The 15,031-nt window shown below is 41.1% G+C and overlaps 1 protein-coding gene across 3 annotated transcripts; it reads right to left on the bottom strand.

Moving 5' to 3' along the window:
• Positions 1-348: 348 nt before the first annotated feature.
• On the bottom strand, positions 349-11,034 carry RAD51 (RAD51 recombinase). Of its 3 annotated transcripts, none has more exons than XM_053382642.1 (10): positions 10,907-11,034; positions 10,092-10,202; positions 9,448-9,585; positions 9,108-9,225; positions 8,342-8,433; positions 7,298-7,392; positions 6,325-6,438; positions 3,893-4,022; positions 3,610-3,731; positions 349-1,182 (listed from the first exon to the last, which is right to left on the bottom strand). In XM_053382642.1, exons 2-10 carry the CDS (start codon positions 10,191-10,193, stop codon positions 1,059-1,061), a joined length of 1,035 nt encoding a protein of 344 aa, XP_053238617.1. In that variant the 5' UTR covers positions 10,194-10,202; positions 10,907-11,034; the 3' UTR covers positions 349-1,058. The 3 variants fall into 3 exon arrangements, with proteins under 3 accessions (XP_053238617.1, XP_053238601.1, XP_053238610.1); XM_053382626.1 differs by having other exon boundaries at positions 10,092-10,218; positions 10,901-11,029; XM_053382635.1 differs by having other exon boundaries at positions 10,092-10,205; positions 10,907-11,029.
• Between the last annotated feature and the right edge of the window lie 3,997 nt (positions 11,035-15,031).

Here is a 15,031-nt window from a genome sequence, read left to right as displayed (position 1 = left end):
CAATACTGAGCTAGAGGGACCAATGGTTTGATTCAGTATAAAGTAGCTTCCAACATTTCTAATCCAAAGCATACAAATGAAATGTCTGCATTAGAATCATTTTGATTTTTCAGTAGCAAAGCATAACAAACTCTGCCTACATTATTCTTTCATTGGGATACACATGTAATCTATGTCACAGGTTGCCAACATGGTGCTCTCCAGATACTGTTGAACTATACTTCCCATCTTCCCTGACTGTTAGGCCATATTAGTTGGGGCTTACAGGAGTTTAAATATGCTTTCCTGTACATTTGTGTTTGCCACAGAGCAATGAATAAGAGTAAGAACACAACAGGCACCCATTGCTAAAGTCAAACTGCTAGATGTGTATGATTAACTTTAATTAAATCAAATTGTCCAGAAAGTATTTACAGGCAGAAGATAAAGATGCAGAGCACATCTCAGCAACACTGTTACATAGAAAGATGCCAAGCTTTTCTGGGTTGATGCAAATAACATCTCAATTTACAGCAGTGCAAACAGAGTAATAATAAAACATTAATTTCAGTTTCTGTTCTAAAGATGTAGAGCTATCAGTTCAAATAGGTTCTCTGCTAATGCCTTTATTAAAAAGCCTCTAATCTGAACTGGCAGCTGCCTGAATTTTAGGATAAGCAAATCTCCTTTACTGAACATACTTGTTCCATTCTGCTTTGGCACCAGTCACTATAACCAGGAAATGTTCAGTATTTCATACTTTCTGTATCCATAAGCTTTGCACACATTTTGTAAATGTTTAAGTTGTTTCTCACCACATTACTGTATTAAACAATGGAAGGATCCACCACGCTGACAAACATCAGATGTGGGTCAGCAGGACAAACAGTCCTTGAGGTTTGTTTTGCAACTAGTTGCAGCAACACCAGCAGGAGTAGTCAGTCCAAGCATAGTGTATGGAAGCTTTCTCTGGCAGTCTGAAGCCTAAAGCTATGGTGGAAGAATCATCTTGAAGGATCATATGGAAAGGAGAGCCTTTTTTGACCACTCTCTTCTTGCAAATTGAAATATGGTATTCTTCAGTCTTTAGCATCTCCTATTCCATCAGGATTAATAGCAAACATGGCTTCTGCTTCAGGGAGGCAAGGCGAATCATAGATTTTGCATATTCTAGTTTCACCCCGACCTTTTCTCAAGTACAGCCTGGCAGGAAGAAATTAATGCAGTTATTCAATTGCAACTGTTTATCTATTTAAAGTAAAAAATACTTAGCAGCCTTGCGACTCCAGATCAATTATCCACAAGTTAATTCTCCCCACCTGTGATAAATTATTGTGAATTAAGGGGGTGAGAATGGGTAAGTGAGGCATAGAGCTTATTCTCACAGCAGGTTGAAAATGGTTGCAGCATTCCTTTCTGAGTGGGAAGGCAAGCAGACGGCAAACAAACAGGTATAACTATTAATATAACAACGCACCTGCTGAGTTGTGAGGATTCCTTGTTCTCTACTTCCTTCCTCCTCTCCCCCCCCCCGCCCCCCAACTGAGCAGTACTCTCTCACAGAGGAACAACAGGAATTGAGGTCTATAGACAGGTCTATTTCTTTCTGCTTTGAGAGTGTGAAGCAACCTGATGTACAGTCTTCTAGAACTTAAGGCTAGAAAAGAGAACGGGGGACAATTCTTTCTTTCCACAGGCAGTTAGGTGAGGGGCAATTTGCAGGCATGTACAAATGCTGAGTTACATTCAACATGCAAATTTTATCTTTCAAGTAGATTGATATATGACGCAACATCCAACTGTGCAGTCTTATCATATTCAATAATCCACAGCAGTTTGTGTCTCACTGCTCCCTGGTCAGCTAGCCTGCTTCATAATAACTTAATCAGAAGTTATTTTGGAACAGGACAGTTAAGGAGACCATGAAAGGTAGCTCCTCCCAACCTCAGACACGCAAATGGGGATTCACGGTAGACTATTACAGTGCATCTCCAGCTGCTTACAGGAGAACTCCTTCAGCCTGGAACAGGAACCTCATAGTGCTTTAGGGTGGCGGGTTGGGGGCTTTCATGATGTGTAAAAGGAAAAAGGAGACTTTTTTTCTCCTCCACTTTTCTGAAACCTTCTCTTGTTGCGCTATAATGTGCTGAAGAACTCCGGTTCAAGGCTAGCACCCAGCATGAAACCAGTGTTTTATTGCTGAGGGGTTCTGGGGAATGAGATTGGCAGGGTGTGGTGTAGATGTTCTTTTGCCTTGCTTCCATTTTTAGTGCAAGAATGACATGACATATATTCTCCTTCTGCAGTCCTAAGGGCTGAAGCAGACCAATTCCTTCCCTCCATTTTTCTTTTACTTGTATCTATTTCAATGGTCACTTTCAGAATTCAATTGCCCTTAACATTCTATGGGCCCTGAAAACTGTTCATTGGTTTATGTTTACAAATATTTCTTTTAATTGGCAAACTAATATACTTCTGCATACCTAGGGAGTTGCCTCAAGAATGCAAAAACCACTACCTTCATTTTGGGTGGCCCTGTTTGCTTCCAAATCATAGGACCACCCTAGCTTGCATCAGGTGGCATGGTGGAGCAACTTCCTAGTGATAATTGCATTTATGTTTATATTAATTTCTCATAAACGCCTTCACCAACACCACCTGGCAAGTCAACTGTGAGGCCTTTCTATCACATTTACACTCAGCAACTGCTTTTCTGTCTTCATAACCTTGAGGCTATATCCGCAAAGTGCTCTCTGAAAGCTGTTTTAGAGACATAATGAGAAAAGACTAACACAGGCCACCTACTGATGAGAAAGGGTTACTGGAAGCACATGACTGCCAGTGCTTCTAGTTTGCACTGCATCTTTCTACTACTATTCACAATCCCTAGCATCAAGTTTCATCATAAATCAGTTTAACAGAGCCAGTGTGGTGTAGTGGTTAAGAGCGGTAGTCTCGTAATCTGGGGAACTGGGTTTGCGTCTCCGCTCCTCCACATGCAGCTGCTGGATGACCTTGGGCCAGTCACACTTCTTCGAAGTCTCTCAGCCCCACTCACCTCACAGAGTGTTTGTTGTTCGGGAGGAAGGGAAAGGAGAATGTTAGCCGCTTTGAGACTCCTTAAAGGGAGTGAAAGGCGGGATATCAAATCCAAACTCCTCCTCTTCTTCTTCAACACTGTTTGAAGAGTGTGCTGCTCCCTTATTTTCCTATCATAACTGTCCATCAACCAGTTCTCAGCTGATATCATCTATAAACCTATTGAGATGGCTGGTTGGCACCAAGTCACTCAATTCTGGCTATCCTTGAGCTCAGGAACTTATTTAAGGTACACTTGATACAAATCTGACCATTTTTAGGAATTTGTATCTTTATACCTTTAAGCCATCATGTTTCAATGTATCTTACATTTTGTTAAAGCTGCCAGCTGCTTTGAGCTAGGGCACAAGCTGAAAATGATGATCATATCAACTTTCGAATTCTGCCTGAAGAACAAAACCGGTTCTTGCTCCAAGAATGAAACTACTAAGCTCCACATATAGACCTCCAACCATATAAACATTTCACACTTGGTCAAAGGATAACCTGAAAAAGTAATGCAGACAAGAGACTAATAATTTGACATTTTACCTAGTTGTTGAAGCATGTGCAATGATATTTCCTCCAATAGGTTTCTTGGGATCTGCAGCAAACATTGCAGCTCCATCTACTTGTGCTACCACCTGGTTCGTGATTACTACTGCCACACCAAACTGCCATAGAAAAAAAAACATGTGATCATTTTTAATTTCTTTGATGTAAAAATATTTTCCAGTGGTCTGTCCCTTTCACCAGTATAAGCGTGTCCAGAAACACTTGCCCTGAACTTTGCAAATGGAACAAAAATGACAGGTGGGTCAGATTATTAATTTACCTCATCTGCAATTCGAAGCAACATACGTAGAAATCTGGCCAAATGCATCTGTCTGGCTGACAGTTCACCACGGCCAGAGTAATCTGTCCGGTAAAGGGCTGTAGCACTGTCCACTATCAGCAAAGCATACCTGAAAGAATGCAACAGGTGGGCATTACTATGCATAGATTTCCACTCCTGGCTTGAAGAGATTAATCTTACTTTTGTGTGCAGCTTGGCCTGTCCTTAAGCAAATTCAATGGAACAACTAATTATCTGTCAGAGAAAAGATGTATCTGTAACCACACAATCTTTACCTAAAATCATATTTGGTTGAAACAAACTCAAGCTCAAATGCCATCTTGTTTTCTCTCTTTGTATTCACTAAATTCTAAAACCTTACTGTTTGGCAGAAATTCTTACTGATGACAAGCCATCATCTTCCCTTACGATAATGCTACTTTAAAACTATAAAAGATGAAACAAGTTCTTGTAATTGGCTAAGCAATATCAGGATCAATACCTGTAGTTTTCTTTCTGTAAAACAGGTATCACTGTTCCATGAAATATTTGGGAGAGAAGGAAGTGGCCAACTTGGAATTCATCTTGTCATCTTGTAGTAAGGGGTGTTATCTATTTTGCTGCTTAGAATGGGGCTTACTGACAAATCAGCTGGCAACGTTCTAAAGAACTATTTTAACTAAATACAGTAAGTTCTGTAAGATCCAGTGCCACACTAATGGGTGTGTTGGAACTTCCTCTCCCCACCCCCCCGCCAGCAATTTGCTCATGAGTCCCCAAACCCTCTGGAAAAGGTGAGGTGGTGATGGGGGGGGGTTAAGGGGAATCGCATTTGCATGAGAAGAGGTTTTCTGCGCAAGTGAGCCACATAGCTAAAATAGTTATTTAGAAAGCAAATGTAAGTGTTATTAAGTATTCCCCCCAATAAAAACAGCTTTCTAACTTTGTATTTACCCTTATTTAATGCAGACTGAACTCTTCTATTTATAACTAAAGCCTCTTACAACAAAAATACAATAAAACCAGAGTAAAAATCATTTAATTAAAATGGAAACAATAATAATAAATCAGAGCAATAAAAATAGAACAAATACACTAGGTTTAAGAAGAAATGCAGATCAGATCTTAAAAGCCAGCTTAAAAAATAGATGCAGTTACATGTCAAAGAAAAATGGGGGCAGAGGAGGAGAACACTGGTGAAACTCCATTTTAGGGAAAGGGAGTTCAATAACTGTGTGTCTCCACCAAAGTATGCCTTCAATAATCTTATTTACTAGAAACTGCTTTGGTTCTTAGTTATTCTAAAAGTTTTGTTTGCAGTTAACTTTGTTATTGGATAATACACAACTTCTTTCATTTGTGAAGAAAATTGGTTATCCAACTGGATTTTGCCAATTCTCCCCTTTCCTCATGCAGCCCCCAGTACTACTTTCTATGCTGTTCCAGAGAGTCCTCAACTGATTTCTTAGACCAGTGGTTTTCAACCAGTGTGCCACTGCACCTTGGGATGCCTTGAATGATGGTCAGGGGTGCTGTGGGTAACAATGGCCTCAGTCCCTCTTTCCTTCCCTCTGATGCCCTATCACGTCTCTGCCTCCCAAAGGCTTGCACAGCTGTTTGTTGCAGCAGCCCTGGCTACAAGCCTCTGGGGCTGGTTGAGGTGCTGGTTGCCAGGAGCTGAGGTAGCCTCGGAGTAAGCAAGCAAGCAGACTAGGGAGCCCAGCCAGCCAGTCCGCCAGCCCTTGCTGTTGGGAATGGACAGACAAGTCCCAAGCCCCTGTGGGGCAGTGTGAGGAAGCACCTCTCTTTGGGGCGGGGGGGGAGGGCAGCAGTGACTGCCCGGAGGACTCCCAAGGAGAGGGGACAAGAGAGGAGGCTGAGGCAACACTGCACAAGAGAGGGTGTTTGAAAAGCGGTGAGGGTCTGCTAGCTCTGCAGGGAAGGCTTGATATAAGTGGGTTCCTGAGCCCCACTGGGGCGCCACAGAACAAATGTAGTCAAGGGAGCTGTGGACTCAAAAAGGTTGAAAACCTCTGCCTTAGACCCATTCTAGTCTGGACCCTACCCTGTTTTAAAATAGAAACACAACCTTGAGTGCCTCTGATACATGACTAAGGTCTGCATCTGGATGGTGAGAGTGCAATTCTATTAGTTCTACTCAACACCATTAGTTCAGCCCCAATCAGCAGCTTCTGATACTACAGGCAATGGTGAATTTGAATGGGGGTTACATTCCTGAGCCCTGTGTGTGTTGGCAGGACACATAAGCCCACCCCACCCACTCTTCTGGCCATATCCGGGTTGCCGCGATGTGTGCAGCTGCAAGTAAATTGGTCATTGCCTTTACCATGGTATTCTTCTGCTCTGTCAGTTGGAGTTGGGCTTAGAAGATACACTTTCTTAAAGAATAAAATCCCCTCTACTGAGGTTACCTTGATTCAGTCATCATAGCAGATGCTTGGTAAAGAAGCTGCGTCTGATGGTCTGTGTTAAATCCTCGTGCATATGCCACATTATCAAGCACATCACTGCCGGATAAGCCATACCTAGGAAATAAACCAAACAAAAGAGAATGTGATTCTGTCTAACAAAGTGGCAAGCATTATAAGACACCTTTTAAATAAATCTAATCAAACTTGCTTGACAAAGAATATCTATTGTTACTTCTCCCCCACATCATTTCAACCATATTGTACTTTGGATAAAAAGAACTCTTAATAAAGAAAACTTTGCTTTAAAAAAAAGTACTTTCATGTTATATGTTCCATTTATATTGAATAGCTTTTCTTTATTACCCTTCCTGCTGCTCTCTGCAAGTGACGTACCAGAGATAATTTTGTCAGATTTCTCTGCTTTGTTGCATTCAAGCTTACAATGTGCACTTTCATTCAATCCCCTTTAAAGAAAACTCAAGCTTTTCAAGTTTGCCCAGGAAGCAATGTAACTATCATGTTAATTATTATAACTATCACTTCTCAAAGTCCATTTTTGTAGAAGCATGTAGCCAAATCTGTGTGACTTTTCAAATAGCATATTCTCACATTTAATCTAATTAATTCTGTTTATATGACTGTCCTGGGTAGACTGTTTTTAATGTAGTGGCTATTTGTAATGTTTTGAGGTGTTATAAAAAATTTTAATTGTGCTTTTGTATTGTTAGTGTTATGCTTGTCCCTTTGTGAGGAGATTCATCTGAAAAATGGAAAAAAAAATCTATTAAACAGGTTTGACCCGAGCAAATGATGTGTCACTTTCAGTGGGAAATGTTTAACAATAAATCAAGTTCACTATGGACTTGATACCGAGTACCATGCATTTATTTCATCAACTGTCAGTAGATGGCAGTATTGTTATACAATCTTCTACAGAACTCTGGATGCAACACCAATTATTCCAACAACAGACCTCTCAGCCACAGCAAGCAATCGCTCTGGACGAAATGTGCCCTCTGTGTCAATGTACATGGCCTTCCCTTCAGCACCGCCTCGATCTACAGGGAGCTAACAAAAAAAGGGTTGGAATCCAGTTGGTCACAACAACGTTTTGATCTCTGGGAAACTTAAACCTAAGAGCATCTTTCTATAATGTGCATACAGCTTAACATGTTTAATTAAAGTATTATCTCAGGATCATGCAGGAACAGGGGAAAAACATGTCTGCAATTCTAGAACATCTGGGAGACAAAAGTAAAGATTGGTGATTTTGCCAGCAATGCTTAGTTTTTTTTATTTTTATTTTTACAAGGACAGTGAGAAAGATAGTGAGGAAAAAGGTATATTAGAAGATGAACGCATATGAGAGGCAAGTCTAAGGGAAACATTAGAGGATGACAAAGCTGCAAATAAAAAATAAACCCAGTATATGAACAGTCAATTTTCAACCTTAAATAAATTATTTAACAAAACTTAAGGGACAGACTTAACCAGGTAAACTCACACATTGATTAAAATTGGTTAAGAAGCCCTGCTCCACAACCCTTATTTGAGAGGTATCATCTCCAGGGGATAGGAATAGTGTTAGGCTGTGCTTATCCTGGAAGTTGAAAGCTGAACTATCCATTTGAAGAAAGATCAAGACCTGGAAGTTTCTGTGATTAGGAAACACTGCAAGGAAGTGAGGGAAGGGTGTGTTTTGCACCCTGGAACCCTGCCCCCCCTGCTATAATCCTCATTCCTATCAGCTATTTGCCACATCACAGTGAACAGAAGTTTTAAGAAGAGTTGATCAAGCATTCTCTTTCTGCAGACTGCACTTCCTCCCATCTCTTTGCAGGGGTGCCTAAAGTTTCAAATCTAGGTCTGTTAAATGTCTAGCTCAGCCTTCAGTATCACAAGATCTCATGCATTGTCTTTCTAATCGTGCAAATTATACTTCAATTCATTAAAAAATGCATGAAACAGGGGGGGGAAAGTTTAATTTTTTTGTCCAGTACTTATGTAAGCCACTTACCTGGCAGGTTACTGCCAGTGTGAGACACAACTGAGTCTTTCCTGTGCGGAATTCCCCAAACATCTCCGTAATAGACCCAGTTTCTATTCCTCCTTTACAAGAAAGAAATGCAACATTCTTCAGATTCTTATCAATAATCATATAAACAGCAATGTCAGAGTATCACAGAACTCTTGAGGACAGAATTTAGATTAAAGTTCTTAAATGACAAGTAAATTATATAACAGCCACTTTTTAATAATAAAATGGGAAGAAAAAGTATTTAGTACTATTCATCAACTAGATGTACATTTATTTGTGAAGTTACTATTGAAATTATTTTTGAACTGGTTTCCCAGCTATGGAATATGATTTATAATGAACAAATCAAAAATGTTTTGTGAAGCAGGGATACAGATCGCCCTAGTCTTTAAGGAGGCATGTTTACTCAGAAGCTCAATTGATTTCAACAGGACATACTCTCAGGTGAAGTGTCTATAAGGATCCAGCCTACACAGCACTTTGGAGCTATATAAGTGAGCTATGTGCATATCTTACTCTATAAGCTGCTGCCTGAGTGTACGTTACGATCTTTATAATGTACCTTTATATATATTAGCTAGCTCTCTACACCAACTTATGAAGGCTATGCCCTGAAAGGCAGCCCATAAACACTTAAATATGCATTTTATATGTATGCCTATAGCAACTATTCCATATCTGGTTTTGTATTTTTAATGTGTGATGAAATTACGTTAAAAAAATCAAGTTACACCAAGATATATACCTTGAAGCAGCTTATCAAGTTCTTTGGACCCAGTCGTGATTTGAATGATCTCTGACCTCTGCTGATGAAACTCTGTTGCTGTGGTGAATCCCATTGGTACCAATTTTGCTGCTTCTGCCTGAGAAACACGGTAAGTTCAAAAGACTGAGTAATAAACACCTGCATCCCTATATTAAAACTCCCACTCTTTTTGTTGCTAGGATTGTTTATTCCAAACTAAACTATAATAAGACTTAGAAAAAATATGCATTCATCTCTTACTTGAAAAACTTTCAAAGAGCATTGTATTCCCATAGCCTTTTGAAAACAATATATATACAACAGCGTTAAGTATAATTACCAGGATTTTATCTGCTTTAGCTTCACTTATGCCTTTAATATTGAGCAATTCCTTCTTTGGTGCATAGGCAACAGCTTCAACTGTGTGAAATCCAGCTTCTTCTAACTTCTTCACATCATTGGCATTAATACCACATTGCTATACAAGACAATATATATTACTCAGTATGAAACATTAGATTCTTGAATAAATCACTTCAGTTGCAGCTTATCACATTTTAACATAATTTTGTACTTCTCTGGCAGTAAGTAGCATTGAACTCAACAGTAGACACACATGGGGTTCTGCTTTAAGTGTTAACGATCTCACTTCATGCAAAATATTGCTTCTAAAAACATTACATTTTAGAGTTGGATACAATTGATTTTAAAATTGCTATATTTTCATTCCTTCATAGACTGATCAGATAAACAACTTTCAGTAAAGTTTTAATAAAGCTGTCATTGGCAAAAAGCAGGTCTCTGAGGTACATATTGCTGTGTATATCTGTGCCTGTGTATATTTTATTAAAAATGATATGAGCAATTGCAATGAATCTTGTACTTTAACATTTTAAAGATTCAGTTACAGAAAGCTTGGGCCACTATAGACATTTAATCGCAAGCGTGCATTTTATAACCTTAAGTTCCCCATTGGTCACATACCTCTAGCCGTGAAATGGGCTGAGGACCAAAGCGTCCCTCCTCTGTTGATGTTTCCAGACTTTCATCTTCCTCACGTTGCAATTGCATGGCCATGGCGCACATCAGTCAATGCTCCTATCAAAACAGTGTATATATATATAAAATATATATAATATATATAATATAAATATATATAAAAGTATAAAAGTAAAATTCCTATCACAACAGGAAGTACCTAATGCAGGAGTTATGCAATTTCAGTGATGTAATTTTTCTGTAAACAACGATTTCATCTTACTGCTACAACCTTATGGTCACACAGGACGCTACCACAACTACTGTAACACCAGAGAGGTTCGCTCACTCGCTTTGGAGTAGGTTTGCGCTTAACCCACCTTCCCAAATTTTGTATTCACATTTTATTGGCGAACTGCCACGTAACAGTTTTCAACTGTAACTGCTTTCACGTGTTTGTTTTTAAGCTTGCCTCTGTTTTTAGAGAGCCTAAATCGTTTCAGGGTGTTTTTGCTTTGTTAACTGCGCTTTCCCTGGGCTGCTCGGGGAAGAAAGGCGGTGCATAAACCGCAATAAGCAAACAAGGTAGCGCAGCAGAGGCAAAAGCACACGGAACAGGAGGCCTCGCGAGCAGCTCCTTATTCCTTAGCCTCTCCCTCTCTCAGGTAGGCCGGGAAGCCCGAGCCCAACCCGCTCCCTGGGCCTTTCAGTGACCCAACAACGACGGACGCCATTCGGAGGGGGGATGGCGGAGAAAGGCCGTTTCTACGTCCCGCGAGGGCGAACGGGAGGAGGACGAGAGGAGCGGCCCACAGACTCACCTCCGCTCACACACTCCGGTCCCTCCGTCCCCGTTCCGGATTCAGACGAGCCCGCCACTGCGTGACGCAACGGACGCGCACGCGCGTAGCGACCTCTCGGAAGGGCGGAGGCCTCCAGCGCGCATGCTCCCTTTCCCGGGTTTGGCGCTCGTCCGTCGGCTGCGGCTCGTTAGCGGATTGTAGCGGGGCGGGGCCTACGCGTGCCTTCCTCTTAAACCACGCCCCGCTACCTTCAAAAGTTCTGAGGCAGCCTTTCTCAACCTGTGGGTCCCCAGATGTTCTTGAACTACAACTCCCATCACCCCTAGCCAGCAAGGCCAGAGCTCAGGGATGATGGGAGTTGTAGCCCAACGTCATCTGGGGTGTTGGTAGATTTCAAGGGGCGGGCGGGGGTCCACTCAGGGTAGTAGTCTAGACATTGTATTCACAGCAGGCTGAAGAGGTTTGCACTCGGTGGCCGCATCTGTGGAACACATATTGGGGAAGAGAGGAACCTGAAACCCAAACGCTACCCCTGGTCGTTTCTCCTCACACAATTCATCTTGGAATGTTGACGCACAGGCGCATGCACGCACACGTGGCTTTAAAATATAGTATATGGGGTGTTAAAGGAGGGGTAGTACCTCTGGTGGGGGACACATCGTGCTCCTTCTGGGGTAATTTGTCTAGGAGTGCCAACTTGAACAAAATATGGGGGGGGGGAGAGAGGTAAGCCCTGCCCTACATAATCACGATGCCATGCATGCACACCATTTGAATGGCAATGCCCGTCAACGTTGGGAGGCCCAGCTCCCTCTGATATTTCATTGGGGGGCAAAGACTCCTCGGCCCCTAGGAGTTGGCTCCTATGAGTTTGTTTTTAACCTTGCCTCTGTCCACCTTTGATCCCCACCCTGCATTCTAGATGCAGATGTGTGTTCTATATGCTGTCAGCATGGGATAGGTAGCACCCACACCTCAGAATGGCTTTGACTGGCCAGCTAAACCAGGCGGGAGTAGCCAATGGGTATCAAAACCTCAGTTAGTTAGACTTCCCTGCATGTGAAGACAGGCTGACAATGGGGGTCTTGCATGAGCAGCCCAGGACCTCCGTATGCACTGTCCAGGCTTGCGCCCTGGGGAAGTCATTTCGGTGCTGCTAATACAGCAGCTTGACTTCACCCCCAGAGGCACACTCCATTGTCTTTCCAGACAGATGGATGCCAACATTCATCCTGATCGTCTCTTGCCAGGTGACAACGGTGGTGGGATTGCTGAGATCCAAATTTTGCTGTGAGGGTATATAGAGAGACTTATTAACGGGAAACTTGATTTACATTGGATTTTTTAAAACTGCCAATTTAAAACCAATCCACCCTGCTATCATCTGGAACAGATAGCCAAGCAGATGCAATGGGTACTCTAATAAACAAATATACACTACAGTTCCAACCAGCAACTTTCCATTTTAATTAGCCAGTAAAACAAATGGGAATTTGAAAGCTGTCAAAAACTTGCAGCAGGAGTGCCCTCTGACGGTGAAGCACAGCCTAACATCAAAACAGTAAGTTTCCTAGTCCCAAGTAGCCCCCATAGGCACATTTGCTTTCCTAAGGGATCTGTGCAAAAGTGTGTGCATGCACCTTCCAAGTAGGGGGCTGATCCATGGGAGTGACACAAGAAGGAACCCGAGGAGGTGGTACCAAGAGCACTCACTCAAAAATCCCAGTGAACCCATGGGCCTAAGAAGGTTGGTGTTTGCTTTATTTGATTCTACATGGCTCTTCTACCAATAGTAATTGTTTCGTCAGAAAAAGCTATGTAGAACAGCCACTACAGCACTGAAAAAGCAGCTACAGGTTGGGGAACTTTTATAACAGCATAGTGCTAACTTGAGGCAATTATTAATCAACTGCAAACTTCTTTAAAAATGAACTGAAGCAATGAGATACCTGTTCTACTTTGATTAATAAATCTTATCAAATGATTACTGATTGGTACTGATAAGAGTATATTTGATAGATGCAGAAATTAACGAGGCAGAGCCAGGAACCCTTTCATCTGCTCAGCCCAGTGCAACCCCAGCAAGGCTCAGTAGTCAAGAAAGCAGAGGACCAGAAGGTGCAGTTGCTCTGGCTTGTCTCTGGGAGGCAGGCAGTGTAATATTCCAGTGATGCCTAGCTGGTTACAGAGGCTGGTCTGCTTCTCTTTGGTTTTGCAGCCTCAGTTGATTGTCAGCTGGAACAGTCATGACTTGGACTCCACAATTAATGCCTTTGTGCTAGTAGAGGTGTACAGAGCAACAACAGGGCAACTTTCAGTTGCTGAGGACAACAGCTTGGCAAACAACAGCTGACCACCTGTCAAAAACCAGACATTTGCAGCTTATTTCATCCAATAAGAAGGGGATGTCTCGCCAAGAGTTGCAAGCACCTCCTTCAGAGAAGTGGTGTTAACCTCCTTAAACAAAATGGTAATTAAGCACTCCTAAAAAAACCTAGCTGGACCCAGAAAATATAAATGATAGCTGGTTGCTAACAACTCCTTTCTGAGCAAGGAGCTTGAGCAAGTGGTTGCTAGTCTGGTTTATGGGGTTCAGATACCTAATTGTTACTGGGCAGTATAAAATGGTATACTGTGGTACCTCAGCTTACATATGCTTCAGGTTACAGACTCCGCTAACCCAGAAATAGTGCTTCAGGTTAAGCACTTTGCTTCAGGATGAGAACAGAAATCATGCTCCGGCGGCGAGGTGGCAGCAGGAGGCCCCATTAGCTAAAGTGGTGCTTCAGGTTAAGAACAGTTTCAGGTTAAGAACGGACCTCCGGAACGAATTAAGTACTTAACCTGAAGTACCACTGTATGCTGTTCTTTTTAAGCATACACTTTGGCCTCGTCTTGTCTGTGAAATAACATTTATTTATCTTCTTATTTTGTGAGGTTATTAAATTGAAAGGAAGAGTAGAAAGAATCCTTTCATCCAAAATATTCAGAATTTTTCTGAAACAGTTCTAGAAAGTTAAACAAGGAATAGGTTGTCAAAACAAGTTATTTTACCACAACCACCACATTATAGAAAGGAAAAGCAGGGAGAAATGAGCACAATACCATGATTAATATAACTTACAATCTTCTTAGAACTGAATGTGTAATATTTTGCATTTATTCCATTGATGTTTTCTAATGAGTAATTTGTTTTTCCAGTCTTTTGATATGAAACCATTTTTGAAGGAGAGGAAAAACAAACAGCAAAAACAAAATCGTCCAAACAGTTTAAAGGATTTAAAACACACACACACACCCCCACACCCCCAAAGTAAATAGTGGATTTAGAGGAAGTGTTGGCAGCATTACTTTAACTTACAAGTCACCACTAAGACAATTTTTTTTAGTGTAGGTGGGTTTATTATACTTCCCCTCCCATTAACAAAAAGTAACAAAATTAAAAAAACTAAACAATTCAAAAAGCATTAAAAATGCTATACTTTACACATATACATACATCGTCCAGCAACTAGAGATCACAGTGGAAACAAATATAATGCCTTATTATAATAATATAAGCTTTGTAGATATGAGATGCAACCACATCTATCTGAATAATTTAAAAATCTTAACAGTCAGACTGGACTAGTGACGATGGCAGACATCTCTAAAGCCAAATAATTCAGTCAACAGAAGCATGGATGCACCAATACTCACTTCATTAACAAGTCCGAAACATTGGGTGGCACACCTACTTTTCTATGTGCAATGTTTTAATTTTTGTGTTGTAATTAATCAATCTTGGGGCAACTTTCTAAAAATATAACTTCTTTATTTTTGTAGGGGTCAAAAGCTACTGCTAGCCATTAATACACATGTAGGCCTTGGAAGATACACATCTCTGCAGTACTTGACCTATGAAATTGCACTAACTACTGCAGTAGAATTGCAACATCAGTTTTGCAGTAAAATTAATTTATCAGAAATTAAGAGTAGCCTTAAAAAGTGCTAGAAAACAACAACAGAACTATGCAATATCCCTTAGCTATACACTTTTCAGTAGGCAAAAAGGACTAAGTGGTGATCCTTACTAAGAAAATAAGCAAAGATTTGACTACTGAATGATTGCTCATTACACACACACACACACACACACACACA

Source organism: Podarcis raffonei, chromosome 1 (assembly GCF_027172205.1).
Source record: "Podarcis raffonei isolate rPodRaf1 chromosome 1, rPodRaf1.pri, whole genome shotgun sequence".
NCBI lineage: Eukaryota > Metazoa > Chordata > Lepidosauria > Squamata > Lacertidae > Podarcis > Podarcis raffonei.
The sequence above is the reverse complement of the archived record's forward strand: the minus strand, read 5'-3'. Positions and strand labels throughout refer to the sequence as shown.